The sequence below is a fragment of the Chaetodon auriga genome, chromosome 9 (genome assembly GCF_051107435.1).
Source record: "Chaetodon auriga isolate fChaAug3 chromosome 9, fChaAug3.hap1, whole genome shotgun sequence".
NCBI classification, from domain to species: Eukaryota; Metazoa; Chordata; class Actinopteri; order Chaetodontiformes; family Chaetodontidae; genus Chaetodon; species Chaetodon auriga.
Genome location: NC_135082.1, coordinates 28,752,601 through 28,770,964, shown reverse-complemented (window position 1 = coordinate 28,770,964; position 18,364 = coordinate 28,752,601). Strand labels below are relative to the sequence as shown.

General features: G+C 46.5%; 1 protein-coding gene across 2 annotated transcripts in view; it reads right to left on the bottom strand.

The window, feature by feature from the left end:
• arap3 (ArfGAP with RhoGAP domain, ankyrin repeat and PH domain 3) overlaps positions 1 to 18,364 on the bottom strand; it is a 33,352-nt gene that overhangs the window by 3,698 nt on the left and 11,290 nt on the right. Inside the window, exons 3-33 of one of the 2 annotated variants that reach the window (XM_076738999.1) lie at positions 17,118 to 18,074; positions 16,737 to 16,777; positions 16,344 to 16,426; positions 16,046 to 16,113; positions 14,944 to 15,183; positions 14,373 to 14,519; positions 13,339 to 13,408; positions 12,684 to 12,804; positions 11,662 to 11,846; positions 11,156 to 11,262; positions 10,505 to 10,704; positions 9,533 to 9,618; positions 9,226 to 9,408; positions 8,829 to 8,961; positions 8,373 to 8,477; positions 7,984 to 8,137; positions 7,798 to 7,900; positions 7,283 to 7,481; positions 6,252 to 6,315; positions 6,002 to 6,165; positions 5,096 to 5,308; positions 4,331 to 4,436; positions 3,266 to 3,413; positions 2,657 to 2,725; positions 2,299 to 2,373; positions 1,990 to 2,107; positions 1,728 to 1,856; positions 1,270 to 1,406; positions 1,098 to 1,180; positions 773 to 808; positions 436 to 499 (exon numbers count right to left, since the gene is read on the bottom strand). In XM_076738999.1, coding sequence (XP_076595114.1) covers positions 436 to 499; positions 773 to 808; positions 1,098 to 1,180; positions 1,270 to 1,406; positions 1,728 to 1,856; positions 1,990 to 2,107; positions 2,299 to 2,373; positions 2,657 to 2,725; positions 3,266 to 3,413; positions 4,331 to 4,436; positions 5,096 to 5,308; positions 6,002 to 6,165; positions 6,252 to 6,315; positions 7,283 to 7,481; positions 7,798 to 7,900; positions 7,984 to 8,137; positions 8,373 to 8,477; positions 8,829 to 8,961; positions 9,226 to 9,408; positions 9,533 to 9,618; positions 10,505 to 10,704; positions 11,156 to 11,262; positions 11,662 to 11,846; positions 12,684 to 12,804; positions 13,339 to 13,408; positions 14,373 to 14,519; positions 14,944 to 15,183; positions 16,046 to 16,113; positions 16,344 to 16,426; positions 16,737 to 16,777; positions 17,118 to 18,074 — 4,588 coding nt within the window. The remainder of the gene's footprint in view (positions 1 to 435; positions 500 to 772; positions 809 to 1,097; positions 1,181 to 1,269; positions 1,407 to 1,727; positions 1,857 to 1,989; positions 2,108 to 2,298; positions 2,374 to 2,656; positions 2,726 to 3,265; positions 3,414 to 4,330; positions 4,437 to 5,095; positions 5,309 to 6,001; positions 6,166 to 6,251; positions 6,316 to 7,282; positions 7,482 to 7,797; positions 7,901 to 7,983; positions 8,138 to 8,372; positions 8,478 to 8,828; positions 8,962 to 9,225; positions 9,409 to 9,532; positions 9,619 to 10,504; positions 10,705 to 11,155; positions 11,263 to 11,661; positions 11,847 to 12,683; positions 12,805 to 13,338; positions 13,409 to 14,372; positions 14,520 to 14,943; positions 15,184 to 16,045; positions 16,114 to 16,343; positions 16,427 to 16,736; positions 16,778 to 17,117; positions 18,075 to 18,364) is intronic. The other variant, XM_076739000.1, reaches the window with a different exon arrangement.

Here is an 18,364-nt window from a genome sequence, read left to right as displayed (position 1 = left end):
TAGGCATTAGAATATTTATTTTCGCGACATTTTGAATTTATTTTGTTCATTAGACTAAAAAAGCTGAGAACGCTTGTGAAACATAGCAAACACACATCTCCCAGCTGAAACTACTACAGGACGCCACCTGTTCAGGTACAAAGTGGTATTACAGGGCAGGATGGGCTGCAGCTAGCTGTTAGCATGCTAACTTCAGTAGATATCTCGGCAGCACTACACAGAGACTTGTTTGACATCCGACACATTTCACCTTTAAACTGATTCATTATTACAAACTGGTAAACAGCAAGAAAGTCAGTGGAGGATCAGATTCAGAGCAGCTGTCAGTCGTCTGCCCTCCTTTTATCTGACTCTGCTGGACTGTATCTGACCCTGAATCAGTTCCTCAGCGTGCACAGAAAGCTGGTAAAGCAGCAGGATGAGAGCTGATCTGACCTGAGCTCTGAGGAAGCTGGTGATCCAGTCCCACAGTTCAGCCTCACAGCTGCAGCACAGATAGCTGAGAGAGAAGAAGAGATTCAAACTTTATTGATCTCCTGCAGGGAATCATTCATCTGACTAATTAATGCCATTAATGATCCATCCAGAAACAAAATGTGTCAAACTCAATGGAACGCTGAAACTTAGCATCTCTGTGAACATCTGACGATCCAGGTATCAAGAACTTTACAGGTAACAGCGTGTTGCCCATGATGAAATGCTGAAAAAGGAATCATCACAGCGGAAGAAGCTGGGCTGTGACATGAGAGGGTGAACTGATGAGAATACTTACAGCTGGTGTTTGTCTGACATCACCGTGAATCCCCACCTGCAGGTGAACACAGGTAACAAAAATACACTTACTTCATCATACAGATGATGTCATGGGATCTTCTCATAACAATAAGGCTGTTTAACACCTTCACATAAGGCAACAAATCGAAAGCAGACTGAAATCTGATCGGTCGCTTTCCATTAGATGTTACGATACAAAGGTCAGATCAATAACAGCAGACAGATCAGCTGTCAGTTCGTGTCCTCTCAGGCTTCACGTACAGCAGCTCCACTCGTTTGCATCTGAAACCTGTTTTGTAGGTGAGCTGTGAGGCTCGTGTCACCTGGTTGGAGCTTTCAGTTTCCTGCGGATACCGATGTAGATCTTCATGGACTTCAGGGACCACTCCTTCTCTGGCCTGATGCTCTGAACAACAATACAGACCGGTCAGAAGACTGGAATATGAGCAAGACTTTACTGGTTCCCACAGAAAGCCAGTTCTCTCTGGGCGGTACCTTTTTGTCCTTGAGCAGCAGCAGTTTGTGATCTTTGATCTGGAACGTTCTCTCCTGGAACCGGTTTCCCTGAAGGAGCTTCGGAGGTTCTTCACGACACTTCAAGAGACCGATCTTCATGATCTCACTTTTATAGGCTGAAGAGACAGAGAGACAGACAGACAGACAGACAGACAGACAGACATGTATTAGCACTGACATAGTGTGGAACAGGTCTTCAATCAAGCTGCTCTGTCTGAATGTCCAACGTTACTTTAGAAATAAAAAAATAAGACAAGCGGCCATCTTCTAAACTTCCCCATCATGTTTTAGAATCAGACTGCAGAAACGTCAGGTGGGACAAGCCGCCGTGTGAGGATGGACACAGGGTCAAGTTCAGGCTGAAAGCTGCCCAATCAGAACCTGCAGAAACAAAGCCAGCGAGGCTGTGTGCGCTCAGTGCGGTGTGTTGGACCTACAGGTGAGGATGTTGATGCCCTCTCCTTTAGGAACTCTCTTCACCACCAGGTAGGCCGAGCTCGGGTCGGCCATCTTGCACCACTGCAGAGCCTGCTCCAGGACTTTCTCTTTGGGGTGTAAGGGACGCTCTGAAACGACAACAACTGTCAGATAGGATGGCAAAATCTCCCAGGCACCCTGAACACATCTGTCCAGGTGTGTCAGAGACAGAGAGACAGGTGTTAATCTAAAGTCGGTCCACGTGTTATCTTGCTGTCTTACCCAGCTGTCCATCCTCAATGGCCTCAAACGTCATCCACACGTCTTTGTCTCCAGCCGGGACGTTCCTCATGAACAGGACCTGATTGGTCAGCTCCTCGGCACACATGGTAGGAGACACCTGCGGGGGTCACAGGTCGCACAGACTGTATCAGCTGGAAATAAACTTGCTGCTTGTCCCAGCATGTGTCGGGTGGGACAGGTCAGCATGGTGTTAAGACCTGGAGACGCCCTGCTGTGGGACAGCTGCTCAGACAATCTGTGCATTCAGGTGAGCGGCGTCCCGCAGTGACGTTCGGCGTGTACACTCACTTTGAGAGTGATGCAGCAGTCCGGAATCTTCATCTCCAGGTAAACTTCAATGATCAGATCACCGGCCTGAGACAGCTGAGACAAAAAACAATCAGTACTAATTTACTAATCTAAACCAAGTACCATTATTATTAATGTGCAACCACCATTATCTACTTATCAATGAGTTATTATCAACTCATTAATAATTTATGACAACTCTATTCCAAATGTATACTTATTACACTTTTTTGAGCCAAAATCAAATAAAACAATTAACTGAAAACTGACAGAAAGTGTTTGTTTTAAAGAATTTTGTGATGTTTGTATGAATAATTATGTGGAGTTCTGACATCATCACTGCAGTAAAGCAGCGTACCTGAGTGTCCTTCCAGGTGGTGATGAGGCTGATCTCCAGCTCGATCTGAGTCTGATGCTCCTCATCAATCTGAAACAGGATCGCAACTTCAGTTTGTTCAGTTTTTACAACCTGATTCTAGAAAAGTCCTAAACAAAACCAGAATCAGTCATCAATAATCAATAATCAATAATCAAACTGATCACTAACAGCAGCTTCATGTGTTCATCTCCTTCATCCAGTCATGTGTTCACAAAGCGGTGAACCTCGCTCCATCCTCTGTGATCGACTGATTCATACCCAATCATGATCCTCTCACCTGTCACCAATCAGCCTGTTTACCTGTGGAATGTTCCAAACAGGTGTTTTTGGAGCGTTCCACATCTTTCAGTCTGTGAAACGTGTTGCTGCATCAGATTCACAATAAGAGATATTTACAGAAATCAATGAAGCTGATGAGGAAGAACATGAAATACATTGACTTTGAGCTGTTCTCAGGTCAGTTTGTGTCAGAGGATCAGATCAGGTGATGACTTCCTGTCTGATGGATGTTTTCCACAGAATCAGCAGATTTGAATCAGGGTGTATGATGCAACGGAAAATGACTCGGCCACTCAGGTTTGTACTCACGTCAAAGACATACAGGTAGTTGTCTATCAGGTCCTCTACGATCTTCACCTCATGTTCTCCTTTCCCGTCAGTCTGGAACAGACTGGGAGCGAACAGCAGCGACAGGTTCTTAGTGCACATCTGGTTCAGATCAGCACACTTCTGGACCCTGAGAAAGAAGTTCAACAACAACTATTACTGTTCTGCTGCTAACAGCACGACTGCTGTGCTGCTGTGTCTGGTGCTCTCAGAACAAGACTCACGACTGTAAATGATGCTGTTTCACAGGTATCCTATTCCCTCAAATAAAAACTGGTGGTCAAAAAAAAACAGGTCTCTAATAAAGGCCAGGGGCATGGTCGCAATGAACAAATAAAGGTCAGCCCCAAATACAGGCTGGAGAAAAAACAAGCCTGGATAAACTCCTGGTGCCTGTTCTGCCAGCTAAGTGTGCACACATCAATCTCTTTCATTCAACAAATTCAACAACACAATCCTGCTGTTCTCAACACCTTGTTGGATTATTCAATCACAGTATTATCGTCTTATTTCAGTCACTGCAGGTGCATGTGTGTTAATGTCTCAGCCAAAATCTGCCTTAGCTACATCTCAAGTACTGTATGGGAATCATGCAAGTCACTGAAATTTCCATAACACGTACCTGCAAACCTTTCGCAATAAAAGCCTTGTTATCAAATGAAGGACTCCGTCCACTAGAGGGCTTTTAATTTGAAACAGACACTGGAAGTGTTGTGTTTCTATTTACGGTACAATGAAGTAAAAAAAACTTTAGCAGGGTTAACGGGCGTGAATCAGAAAACCTGGAGGCCTCATACTAAAATCTGACCAAACAGACTTTAGAAAAGAAATGCCAAATAAAGGCCTGTCTGTGATATAAGCCTACTTCACATTAAGGGGCGGTTCCCTCTGCAGCTGAGGTAAATACAGGCCCCGGCCACAATTTGAGGAAGTACGTTACGTTGAGACGTGTCATATGTGTCATAATTAGCGCGAAGTGAAATGATCTCATGTTGCAAATAAGGTGAAATAGGCCTCAGAGGTGCAGGTCTGTTAGTGTGAGCTCACCTGTACAGGTGACTGATGAGAGCAGCCAGGGTGGTCCTGTTGACTCGAGGCAGACTCCGGATAATCTCTTTGTAGCGGTCCAACCTCTGACTCTTCGGAGGGATTTCTGGAGATGAAACAGGACAGACTTTAACCCTCGAGATCTAAAAACAAACTGAACATCAGTCACGGCTTTTTCTCATTTTTAAGAATCACTTATTAACCTGATTTTTCGGAAAATGACCGAATTATTTCTGTGTGAGGAGCCGAGCTGTAAAACCCGGTTAAACTCACTGGATTTCATCCCAAATCACAAATGAGTCCATCAGGATTTCTGTTACTAGATTTTCCAACAGTTTGTTCATAAGAGGTTGAACAGGAACTCAAACCTTCATCGTCACTCTGTAGGAGACTGACTGCAATTATCAGAATTCACACATTCCACAATGAGGAAGTGAAGCAGCACCAAAAAACCACAAACGTTAAGGTAAAAACACCAGAGGAGTTATCAAACTGCCTCCACTCTGCCTGAACTTCGGTGATTTCCACCAATGTTTTTCATTTTATTGTCTCTTTACAGAGTTTTAGGGGTTTTACAGTCAGTCGAGGATCTGATGTCTTTCGAATCAGCCGATCTGACAGCTGATTGATCAGCAACGTCTGAAAACTTCTGCTGATAAATTTGGTTCATTGTGTGCACAGAAGCAGTAAAACACCAGAGACATGGCGCCCTCACACAGACCCTGAGACACCAGTGACCTCGACTCTGTTCTGAAGTGGACTCACTGGCAGCCTCCTGCCACAATGGGTGGAGGTCGGCCATGAAGATGGGGTCGTCCACCTCTCTGAAGAACCTCTTCAGGACGTCCGTCACGTCCTCGATGAAGTGGTCTCCAATCCGCAGTTTGACGTTTCGAGCGTCTTTGCGAAACTCTTCCATCAGGAGTTTGATCCTGGATTTGGCCCCGTTCTTCCTGTAGATCCCCTCGTGGCCCAGACCTACAGAGCATGCTCAGAATGTCACTCGGGTACCCAGACAACCTGTCCAGGGTTTAAGTTTCATGAGACATCAGTTTCAGCTGAACTGAACTTTACAGTCTCACTGCTGACTCAGCATCAGAGACGCAGATCAGGTGGTCCTGAACTTTGTCATGTAGTAAAGCTACTGCTGATACTCAGCCGCTTCCTGCATCACAATAAATGCACAGTGGTACACCTTTACTTCGAAACCAAAAATTAAGCATCACTTGAAATTTTCTGACAAAATATTTAATTTAAATAAAACTGGAGAAAAGAGAGCAGCTTCTTCTTACAGCACGCTGAGCACCTTAATGCGAGCTTCGCCGGTCAGCTCAGTGTCTGAATCAATGCATTTAAAAAAGTGAAGGAGCCTAAAAAGAAGGTTGGTGTTAAGTGACAGCCTCTTCTTTGCTTACTGATGCTGAAGTCTCACAAGCAGTGAGTTTCACAGATGTTAAATGTGGAAACGAGGCCAAGCAGCCGATCGGTACTGGCTGTTAGCGAATACCTGATGTTCTGATGTTCTCCAGCTGACCTACAGCTGTCGCTACTGAGACTGAACGAGACAGGAAATGTTCCAAAAACCTCAAACTAGGAGCTAAAAGACGCTGAAAAGCTCAGTAGAGCTGCAGAGATGGAGACCGATGTCTGATTTCTCCTGATCTTCCTCACCGTACTGAGTGATGAAGGCGATGCAGCTGTCGACGATGATGGGGATGCCGTTTCTGCTCAGCTGCTGCTCCCTCAGCGTGTTTCCTTTGCCACCGGCTGCTCGCTGGATGTCCGAGTACCACAGAGAGAAATCTGTCCGGCCGACGCCCTGCAGGTGGAGAGTCCTGACGGAGAGGAAACAAAATGATGAAGGACAACAGAAGGTCCAGACCATATGGACGGTGTCCAGCAGAGAAACTCTTCACCTCACCTTCCTTTTTCCACTAAAACCAGGATGTCTTTCTTCTCATGGTTTTCGGTCTCAGAGGTGATACCTTCAACGCAAACAGAGGCTGTTTTACGTGAATCATTCACAGACTTGTTTTTGTAGACCTGGACTCTCGTTCAGAAAACTGTGTGCAGGTTTAAAGTGTACGTGCACACGAAAGCCAAAAACAGCGTGCGTCAAAAAATAATCAGATTTCTAAAACCATGTGCACGTACACCTGCAGGCAACCTTCCTTTGTGAATCACAGTCCACCTGGACATGTGCACACCTGGATCAGCCTCATATCCCGCCCTCTACACGCCAACATTCACCATTAATGGGCAATGGAGAGCACCACATGATGCTGACGCACATCAACGAGCCTGCTGACCGATGGTACGTTACAGTGAATCCTGGCAACAACCGAGGCGAAGACGGAGAAGAGGACACGGAGGTGCTTGCAGGTGAGGTGGAGGTCAGGAAGCACATTTTGCTAATTCTCTCATTCACGTCGTCCTCCAGCAACGTCAGTGCATCTGTCCCGCAGCATCACACACGAGCGTCACTGCAGGATTCGCCGTTTACTGCGATGAGGCCTGACAAGGAGGGCATGAGGCTTCACGTCCTGACATCCAGGTGCTTTTACACACAGAAACTACACGACAGCTGGCATTATACCAGGTGATACGCACAGTATTAGAAGACAACATTAAGACTATTGATGCTCTGGCCTATAAAGCTGTGAGCTGACGGAACAGTTACAGTTCACTACAAGCACCAGCAGCACTGCTGGTTTCTGATCACACAGATCTAAGCTTCACGTTTGATCGGATCATTTCCCGGTCTGCCTTCAGTTGACCACCTCACCCCGTTTGCACACGTGGGTCAGAGTTTACGTACAGGTGTGCACATTCTGCTGTCAGGTTTGTGTCTATAAATCGCAGCTTTCACAAAGGAAGCGGCGCCTCCTGCTCCTGCCCTCCTCCTCTCAGTACAGTTCTAAATGAGAGACCAGGTCTGTCCGGGACACTGACTGAGCTCCTGCAGACGGTTCAGGTTGATGATGTCCTCCGCCGCTCCGTCGTTTCGGGGACAGATGAAGAGGTTGGACTTCTGCAGGACGAAGTAGGCCTCCTTCCACTGCTGAGGGTCCAGCATGGCTCTGTACCGCAGCAGACCGACCCGCTCAAACTCCCGAGTCAGCAGGCAGTGACAGCTGAGGGGGGTCGCGGCCTGAAGAGACGGTTAGCAAAGAATCAAAAGGAAAAGTTCTCACACGGCTGGCTGGACAGGAAGACAAAGCTCTACAGTCACTGAAGCCGAACCTCCTATGACATCACTTCCTCTCAGCATAACTAAAGCTTTTAAATAAGCTTATAAAAGATGGAATTCATTGTAGGCAGAAACCAAACCTTTGACTATACTGTCCTGGATTCAGTTTGAGGTATTTCCCTCCTTATTTTAGAACCATCACTTAAAAATGAGCAAACTTGGCAGTTAGTTTGGGGAACGACCTGAGTGTTACAGTTGAAGGTAGACAGTTTCAGACCTTCCCGATGGATCTGGTCCAGCTGTGCAGAGTGTCGGCCGTCTCCAAACCGAACTGATAAAGTTTCTCTGAAGTCAAATACAGCTCGAAGGTGTAACGGAACCTGAGAGAAGTGAAAGGCAGATCTTACCTTTGGCTCCATTGAACAGGTCAAATGAATTGACAGGTGGAGCGTAACGTCTGTACCTGTCTATGAAGCCGTTGTTGTTGGAGGTGTCGGGTCGACTGACGCCCAAACACATAATGTCTTTAACACTGATCTGCATGCAGGGATCAGCTGATCGATCCGACTCATAGAAGAGCAGAGACTGATCCACCGAACACCAGAACTTCTGAAAGTCTGACAGAAAGACGAGGAGACGTTCAGTCACATCAGATCTCACAGTTTCCTCAGATTCGTTAGTTTCACTGGTTTTACTGGTTTTACTCATCTGGTTCATGAGAAAAGTAGAACGTTCATTATATCTGAATCTGGAACTTACTGCACATTTTTCTGTCCAATGAAGCCTCATTGTTGTTTCATTCGTTTTTAACTGAGAGAAAAAAAAACCTGAGTCAGCTGACCCCCCCCCCACCTTCTCGAGTTTTCCTGGACAGCGTCCCCCTGTGGACGGAGCCGGACTTGTAGAGGTAACCAGAGTGAAGGACAGGCTGCATGATCTCATCATAGACACTGGGGTCTGAGAGGAGAGACCAAGAGACAAAGAGAAGAAGAGTATTCAGCTGACAGAGTCATATCAAACACACACACACACACACACACACACACACACACACACACACACACACACACACAGGTGTGTATGTTGTGCAGGAACAGAGCTGATCACCGTGATCACTGAACATCCACTCAGCTGACCTGGACTCAGGCAGCACAAACACAGCTGACCCTTCACTCTGACCACGCTCTGATTTCAGATCAGTTACTGAGAATCTTTCTGTTTCATAGAAATGATTTGGAGCCTCCTGCTGAAGGACAGAAGTGGACCTGATGCATATCACAACTGATCTCAGAACAGCAGAGATCACACCTGACAAGGCGCAGCGATCCAGCAGGTCATGATGTCCCTGGCAGTCGTTGGCGAGGCGAGCTGACTCCGCCTCCGAGAAAATCTGCGTGACTGTTTTCAGAAGAGTCTGCCCAGAGACCGCCGAGCACAGGACCTGTCAATTCAAGAGGACAGAGAGACAGACATTAAGACAGACTGAGATGGAAAGACAGACTGAGAGACATTGAGACAGACTGAGAGACCTGTAGGTTAACTGGAGTCTGACTGGGATTACTGGGACAGTATTCTAACACACACACACAGAGGACATGTGACTGAGGACAGACTCGGCAGGTTCAGGATTATTTCAGATGAACAGTGACTGAACATCAGACTACAGGTGGACTCAGGTGGACTCAGGTGGACACGCCGCTCAGACCTTCAGCAGCTCCTCCTGGCTGCTGAACGCGGGGTGGCTCAGCCGGTAGCGGCCCTCTCTGTACTTCTGGGTGATGAACTCCCTCCTCTGCTCAGGTGAGGCGTCGCAGTCCAGCTCGTCCACCGGAGACAGTCGGGCCCCCCAGAACTCGTTGGCCCGGTCGTTGCCCAGCATGATGAACAGCTGACGCACACAAACACACAAACGAAGGTTCAGCACCGCGCACCCGAACGTGGGTCAAACTGGGACCCGGTAGGGCGTGTGACGTTTGACGGCTCTCCAGGTGACAGACTGGTTCTGGTCTCACCTGGACGATCTCGTTGCTCCACACGCTGGTGTCCAGTTTCAGACTCTGAACCTTAGAGACCATCGTCCCCAGACCTCTGTGCTGCCCTGCAGACACACACACGCACACACACGCACAGTTTAACTTCAAAAATCTGCTGCATGTTCTTCTTTCTGACAAAATAAAACACGACCTGATCTGATCGTCTCTGACAAAACTGACCTGAAAACAGTCAAAGTCAATATATTTCATGTCCTTCATTGATTTCTGTAAATATCTGCTGATTGTGAATCTGATGCAGCAACACGTTTCACAGACTGAAAGATGTGGAACGCTCCAAAAACACCTGTTTGGAACATTCTACAGGTAAACAGGCTCACTGGTGACAGGTGAGAGGATCATGATTGGGCATGATTCAGTCGTTCATAGAAGATGGAGCGAGGTTCACCAGTTTGTGAACACATGACTGGATGAAGGAGATGAACACATGAACTCAGAGACACTTATTCATCATTGATGATGGATTGTGGTTTTGCTCAGGCTGTTTGAATCAGGCTGTCGGTCCAGCGAGGCGGAACCTTAATGCTTCGGTGGACAGTGATGATGATGAGGATTTCAGAACCTGACCTGAAGCCCATCAGCAGCTCTTTACAGATCAGGACGCGGCTCGAGAGCTTTGTGGGATCTTCAGGTGGTTCCTGAAACATTTCTGCCGAGCAGACGGATGAACGAATGAACTGAAATCAACAGTGAATTAAATCTCATCAAATGGAATGCAGCCAAATGGTGTGTTAGTGGTTACCACGGTGAGCTGTCCACCAACCACATCAGTGGATTTACATCCAGCAGACAAACCACAGACAGATGATAGAGTGCTTTTTTAATCTCTATGAAAGACTGCAGAGTCTAATCTACTGTCATGTTATCTACTGTGATTTAATGTCATGTAATCTGCTGTAGATTCCACTCCTGTGAGCTCTTCGATGCAGGTACCTGCACAGTTCTTGCAGATGACCACACAGAGGTTGATGGAGGCCCAGTCGGGGTTCAGGGCCTTGCAGTCGGCGCACATCCTGTTGGATCGGTTGGACCAGATCTTCTCGGCCACCTCGTAATCTGACAGCGTCTCGGCGATCGACTCCTGCAGCGCCTCCATCCAGTCCCGTTTGTCCCGGTCCGACTCCGCCGTGAAGCTGAGGAGGCGGAGCAGAGGTCTGCCGTGAGGCTCGTTGGAAGGTCGCCACGACAATGGCATTTTAAAGAAGAGCGATTGCGGGTTTCATTGTTGGCATTGTGACAGAAAGGGAAGCGGGACTCGAGGATCTGAACGCAGCAGCCTGAAGTGACTTTGCTGCCTCTTTCTAACAGAAAGCAGCAGCAGAGTGTGAGCGACACGTTGCAGAGCTGCAGGGAATTAACCGTAAGGAGCTTTTTCTCCGTCAGTGACCTGATTTTTGGGACCGTGGCACAGCCTGGCAGAGGCTGACGGCGTCTACGTCCACGGAGCTGAAAACTGCACATGAAGCTTCTTTGACATGCCAGAAAGATTCTTCAAACGAGCTCCGCTACAACAAAGACGGCGCCTTAAACTGAAGCTTGAGGGTTTACGACGCAGCTGAACGAATAACAGCTGCCGGCTCGTACCTGAAGGTTTTGTATGGAGTGATGAGGTCGAAGCTCCTGTGTTTCCCGTCTCTGATCGTCGCTCCTCGAGCTTCGATCAGCGTGATGCCGATTCCGTTCCGGAAACACTGCGGACACAGAAGTTAGAGACAGTTGGTCTGAGCTGGATCAGGTAAAAACACGCTGAGAAAACAAAGGTCGACTTTAAATCTGCAGCATCACACAACAGATCATCGACGCGTTCGATCAGCTGACGGCGTTCGATGCTCAGAGCTGCAGAAACATCAGTCAGCCACGACACCTCCCAAACTTACCAGCGACATCATCTCAACCTGTTTTTTTACAAAAATCATGCTGAAAGAAGACAAAAAGCAAACTGCAAGAAGGAAGAGGATTCCAGAAAAGCAGTCAAGCCGCTGAACTCTGAACTCCTCACGTGTGGCTTTGAGAGAAAACTTGTAGGATCAGGAACAGAAAACGTGGTGAGCTGGAGTTTCTTGGTCGTCCTTAGTCTCTCGTGTTCTCACCTGTTCACTCTTGTAGAGCCAGATCTGCTCCGTGTTGATGGCCGCGTACACTTTAGATTTGGTTCCTTTCAGCTCGAGGACGCCATGTTTCTGACAGTGAGATCCGGGACCGAAACGCCGCCGACCGAACATCAGCTGATCTCTGACGTGTTCCTGCAGCGTGCCGACCCACCGCCGCCTCAGCACTGAACACAACAAACACAGAGCGACCACAAAACGTCACAACCCCACCATCACCATGGCCATCATCATCATCATCATCATCATCATCATCATTCCCATCATCGTCATCAGCGGCCTGGCTCTTTGCTCAGCTGCTTCACTTCCTGCTCACATGCTGTCCTTCACACACGGGACGGTTGGTCTCAGCTGTGTCTGGCGTCCATGCTCCTGGACGTCTTCAGCTCTCAGGTGTTCCGCGGCGGTTCAGGACTCTGCAGGCTTTGCAGGACGAACATAAAGCTGAAGCCTCTAACAATGACTGACTGAGATCTCTGACGGTCTGAGTGTGTGTCCATTCAAACAATCCACAGGACAACATCATGGAGTCACTGATGCTTCTGCTCTGCCTCTCTGTCGACTTCCTGTCTCACCCCGCCGAAATAAAGCACTGCAGAAACCTGCAGAGACAACAGCCAGTAAGAGCTGCTTCAGAGCCGTCTGAAGGCAGCAGGTTCGGCCGGGTCACATGACCAGCTGAGCTCCATAGACTGCTGTCCATTACTCTGTCCTTTCCTGTCTTTTGTCTCTGTATGTACTGTAAAGGGTGGATGTATCCAAACATTCTTTGGTCAAACTTTTTGTTTTGTGCAGATTCACTGATGTTTAGAACATACATGAGCGGACAGGAGACATCTGGACGTTCTAACAATGTTTTTATCAAGTTTAACTGGAACAAAGGGAGACTTCATCAAAACACAGTCTGTCTACATCAGATTGAAATCCAATCAGAGGGTGTGTGTGTGTGTGTGTGTGTGTGTGTGTGTGTGTGTGTGTGTGTGTGTGTGCGTGTGCGTGTTCACCTTCGTTCTCAGTCCTGAAAACAAAGATCCTCTGACTCGTCACAATTTCAAATTTATTGTCTTTTGCAGGGCGGGCCATCTGGATGGCAGCCAATGGGATCACTCCTTTAGGGTAGGCGTCCTGAAACACAGCAGGTGTGAGAAAATCTGTGAGAAACTAGAAGATCTCGTTTCTTCTAGTTTCTCTCTTTCATTCAGACTGAGAAGGACTTCAGAAACATTGATCAGAGCAGCTGTGAATCTTATTTCAGTGTCTTTTCATGTTGAGCATAAACATCACAAACAAGCCGAAGGGTCACGTTTCTGTTCCTGCAGTCAAAACCTGGAGAAGCTGTTTCTGAGACGTTACCGGTGCCAGAATCTGCTAACAACAGTGCCTGAGAAGATCAGGAAGTACGAGCCGACAGCCTCAAATCAGCAACAGAGCCGTCAGAGCGCCTTCATCGTCAGCAGGGCGTCGGCTTTCTGACTCAAACTGAAGGTTTGAGCAAACTTTCATCAGAAGGACTGAAGTCAAGATTGTTCAGTGAATGCAGTGGCTCTTAGCTGCAGAGACATATGAAGGCAGGCCTCCTCACACTGTTGGATTAGGAGGTGAAGAGGAGGTGCTAACTGTCAGCTGTGGCCATTTTTAGGAAAGAACCCATCTGTGTACCTTCTCACTGCCAAAGTACATCAGGTTCTTGCCATCAAACTTCACGTAGCGCTTCTGGAAAACATAGTTCCTGAAAAACAAAAACACACATCAGAACAGACGTGGCCCCTTTATAACAAAGACACAAAGACACAAAGACACAAAAACACAAAAACACAAAGACATGAAGACATTAAGACACAAAGACAAAAACACACATCAGAACAGACGTGGCCCCTTTATAACAAAGACACAAAGACACGAAGACACAAAAACACAAAGACATGAAGACATTAAGACACAAAGACAAAAACACACATCAGAACAGACGTGGCCCCTTTATAACAAAGACACAAAGACACAAAAACACAAAGACATGAAGACATTAAGACACAAAGACAAAAACACACATCAGAACAGACGTGGCCCCTTTATAACAAAGACACAAAGACACAAAAACACAAAAACATGAAGACATTAAGACACAAAGACACAAAGACATTAAGACAAAAAGACACAAAGACAAAAGGACACAAAAACACAAAGACACAAAAACACAAAGACATTAAGACAAAAAGACACAAAGACAAAAGGACACAAAGACACAAAGACACAAAGACACTAAGACAAAAAGACACAAAGACGAAAGGACACAAAGACACAAAAACACAAAGACATTAAGACAAAAAGACACAAAAACACAAAGACATTAAGACAAAAAGACACAAAGACAAAAGGACACAAAGACACAAAAACACAAAGACATTAAGACAAAAAGACACAAAGACACAAAGACACAAAGACAGAAAGACATAAAGACACAAAGACACGTCCCAGCTGTGTCTCAGAGCAGGACCTGTCTTACAGTCAGTGTTGGACGGTCGAGTTTGTTTCTGCTCTGAACTCTGAGATGAAAATCTTCCAGATTGACAGACATGAAGCGTCAGCAGAAAACAGGCCATCAATGATGAAGACTGCATTGATTGATTTACACATATCAGTCTGACCAAAGAGGTGCAGTAGGAGAAAAGAAGGAATAAAAGATAAACACACACCGAGTGGAAGGCGAAGATGAAGAGGAGGAGGAAGAGGAGATGGAGAGGAAGGTGACCAGGCACAGGCAGCTCCTCAAGAGGGAGGAGATGCAGGGAGGAGCAGAAAGGAGAAGATGTAGCACAACAGCCAGCGCTGACCTCTGACCCCTGACAAACACACACACACACACACACACACACACACACACACACACACACACACACACTGAGGTTTTAACGTTCTGATTCAGTCGCTGTGATTGGCCAGGTGAGGACATGGGAGGAGCTCCACATTCCTGCTCCATGTACCCAAATACACAACTTTCCTCTGTTTGAGTGTTTATCAGCCCTGAGACGTTCTGCTCCTCTTTAATTCACCTACAGCCTCCTTAACAACCTTTAAAAACCTTCTCAAGGACCCCTGGAAACTCCTCACGGCCCCTACAATTTCCTTAAGAGCCTCTGGAATCTCCTGAAGAACATCAGGAACTGGCTCAAGGCCTTTACACCAAACCGTACCAGTTGTTTAAATCAAATGCACCCTGGTGGTTTTGCTCTGTCTGGTGTTACCAGTGGTGTAAATCAAACGCACCCCTGTGGAGACAACTTGTCCAGCCACCCGCTGATGATGGGTGGGGCTCTCTCAGTTAGGGAGGTGTAGCTGGCGTAGGGAGAGATGGTTAGGTCCTCATCGGTCTCTGACGGGAAGGTGTGGGGGGGCAGGGAGAGGCAGCGGGTGGCAGGTGGAGGTTCTCCAACGGTGCTGTAACCCTGAGAGTCTCCAGAGTGAAGAGCCTGAGACAAACGCTTGGTCCAGGAGAATTTCTGACACCTGAAGGTACAAATACAACTTTGTTTATACAATTGAGGGCAGATTAATCTGGTATCACATGATGTCAAGTCTTTTATTGTGAAATCTGTGGATCAGCAGGTCTTTCACTGTTTGTGTTCAGCACAGAAAAATAATTCCTCATCACTTTGGTCCGTTAATGTGGTTTTCATGGTTTGTTAACTGTCGCTCAAAGTTCATTCTTGACCTTAGAGTGAGCAGGTGAGAAAACAATCTCACCATCCTTTGAGTGGCTGTTGTGTTGCATCGTATCTTTCTCTATAGTTATTTCCAAGGTCAAAAGCAAACATAAAGCAGTTCTGTTTCCATTCAACACAAGCTTTAGTTAAAATAGATGGACGTGCAACACATTCAACACAGACTGTAAGAGAAGGTCCACAAAATAAAAGTGGAAAGTACAGAACCTGATGTGTGAGGTTCTGTTCCTTCAATATGCAGATGATACTGTTTTATATATCTGTGGTGCTGTGTGCACACTACAGCAGGCTGTCTTTAATATCGTTCAATTCAAAGCTTGTGTTGAATGCAGACAAATGAATTCATGTTGTTTTTTGATGTTTTGAAGAAGCCTACACACATATTGTGCATATTGTTAAAAGAGCTTTATTTCTATCTCAGTACCCGTGTAAATAATGTAAACCCGGTTTTGTTCATGTGAATTTCTTTTTCTAAATGTTTTCTTTGACTGTCATTTATATTCTCTGTTTTCTGTATTATTGGATCATGTCTATTGTAAGTCCTGTAAGTTTTTGTGTGATGTCGGTCTATAATTATGCTTTTATACAGCATTCAATATTTGCTCACAGAGCTAAAATATAAACATTAAGGGTTGCTGGTGACTTACCCATGATCCTCTGCATGTCTCTCCTCCACCCTCCTCATCTCTCTTTCCTCCAGTCTGTTTCTTTCACTCTGCAGGAGAAAATATTAAAGGACCACTCTTCTATCATCACAGACTAGAGATATTTCAAGTTTAATGCTTAATCTCAACAAATGCTGGATTAAAAATCAGACATGCTCTGACATAAGCCAGAGTCTTTCAATAACTCCTCCATGATGAGGGGAAGAAGAAAGAAAGCGGGATGCAGGGAAGAGAAGAAATATCTTTACAAAGCACACAAGTCTTTGTGCTGCTGTCTCACCTCCAAGATGAGTGGATTTCTTCTGGTTTGGAAAACAGTTTCACAGTACGGGCTGATCTCTTCCTCAGGGTCATCTGTTGAAGCTGATGAACACAAACACTGAGTTACTCGGAGGTACTGTATCATGGATGGTAATGTAAGCCCAAACTCAGTGTCACCTTGGTCTGCCTTGCAACCCACATACACACCACTTTAATTTTCAGCGTTCAAACGTGAGGTGTTGTGAATTCTCAAATAATGGCCTGGGTGGCCAAACCAATAAAGGGGAAAAACAAAATCAACAAAATACAGATGGAAATGGTTGTCCTTGTGAATTCTGGGCAGATATTTGATAAAAGGACTTACTGTGCACACAGATCATGATCAAGTAGTCATCGTCACATCTGTACTCACCTCTGGCTGATCCTGAAGAGTTGTTACTTAAAGTGCTGCCACTGAAAACACACAGAGTCAAAATCAATAACTGATTTAAAGACACACTGCAGCAGGGATGAGTAACAGTGCACCTCATTTACTAAGACTTACTAAGTCTTCAGTATGTTTGGATGGAGGGACAGACAATGGACAGATAGATAGTACATGGATAGATTAGTGGGTCGTTAAGTGCCTTGAAAGGCCTTGGTCAGTTGGTGAGTCATAAGGTAGGTAGGTCTTATTTAGGGTAATTACGTGGATGTATTTAGACACAAAACTTTGCTTAGCACATGTGAAAAACAAAGTCAATAAATCTCCTTGTTTGGATTCTGGTCAAACAAGTCAATCAGAGAGACATACCTATTCCTCTCAGGGTTCCTGTCAAGTGTTTGTCTGGGTGGAGTCGGAGGAGCTGACTCCTGGCTGCAGTAAATCCTCCCACCAGCAGTAGAACAAGGTGAAGTGCCCCAGTAGATCTCATTAGAGACCATTTCCATCCCACCACCTCTGGGTGAATCGGATGGTGAGGATTCAGAAAGCCTGCTGCTGTCAAGACTAACAGGACAGGGAGTCACAGGAAGTGTCTGGTTGTCCTCTGTCTGCACAGGTAAAGAAGAAGAGGAGGGCGGGGACCCCTGGAACATGGCAGGCGGGACCCCACGGTTCATCCTCGGGGGAACAGGAGGTAACAAGCCTCTAGTATCTGACAGAGACAAGCTACGACTTGGCCTCTTCCTCTCCACCTGGCTTGGTCTTCGGCTGGGCGTGGTTGACTTGTCATTGATGTCAGAGGTCAACCTGTCATCAGGTGTGGGCGTGTCCCTTGAGGTCAAACCCTCTAACACAGTAAAACAAATGGAGTCCTGGGAAAGCCTCCTCGGTGGGGGCAGTGCAGGGTCTGGCGTTGGACAGAAGTGGATGGGTGCTGTCCTGCGACGATTGAAGACAGTTCTGGGTTTGGGAACTGGCTTCACGACAGGTTTGCTGCTGCCAGAGTTGGTCAGCATGGCGGCAAGGTTTGGAGCCGAGCTGTTCCTGAATGCCTCAAAGTTAACAGGTCCTGTCAACTGTTGGAGTAATGCAGTGTGACCTCTCTTTGATGAAGAAATGTCTGTCACAGACTGACAGCGTTCACGTGGGAGATCAGCCTTCTGATTGGCTCTTTGTCCCTCTATCCTCTGAATGTGACTGACCAATCGTAGGATTCTCTTCCTGTGTCCTGTGGCAGTTATACCCAGGCTGACCAAGGCGTCATGATCCAGGTGTGTGAAGTCTCTAGCCAATAGGAGACCACCTCGACGGAAGGTGTCTAGGTACCTGCAGTGAGAAAATGCAATACATTTTTGGGGGGGATTCTTAGCAAGACTGCCATGCAGTTGGGGGCTCCAGGTTGGGATCAAGCCTGGGCTCACACTGGTAGGGACCCAACCTTGGTACATGGGGCGCACGCACTACCAGGTGAGCTAATGAGCAAAAGGTGAACAACAATCACAAACAAACAATTCAATAGGTTGGCAGTACTGTATGTTTTTGCTATGATGATATTTCTTGCTGTTTCTTGTGATAACAATCACATGGAGGTAAATGTGAACACTATTTAATGTAAG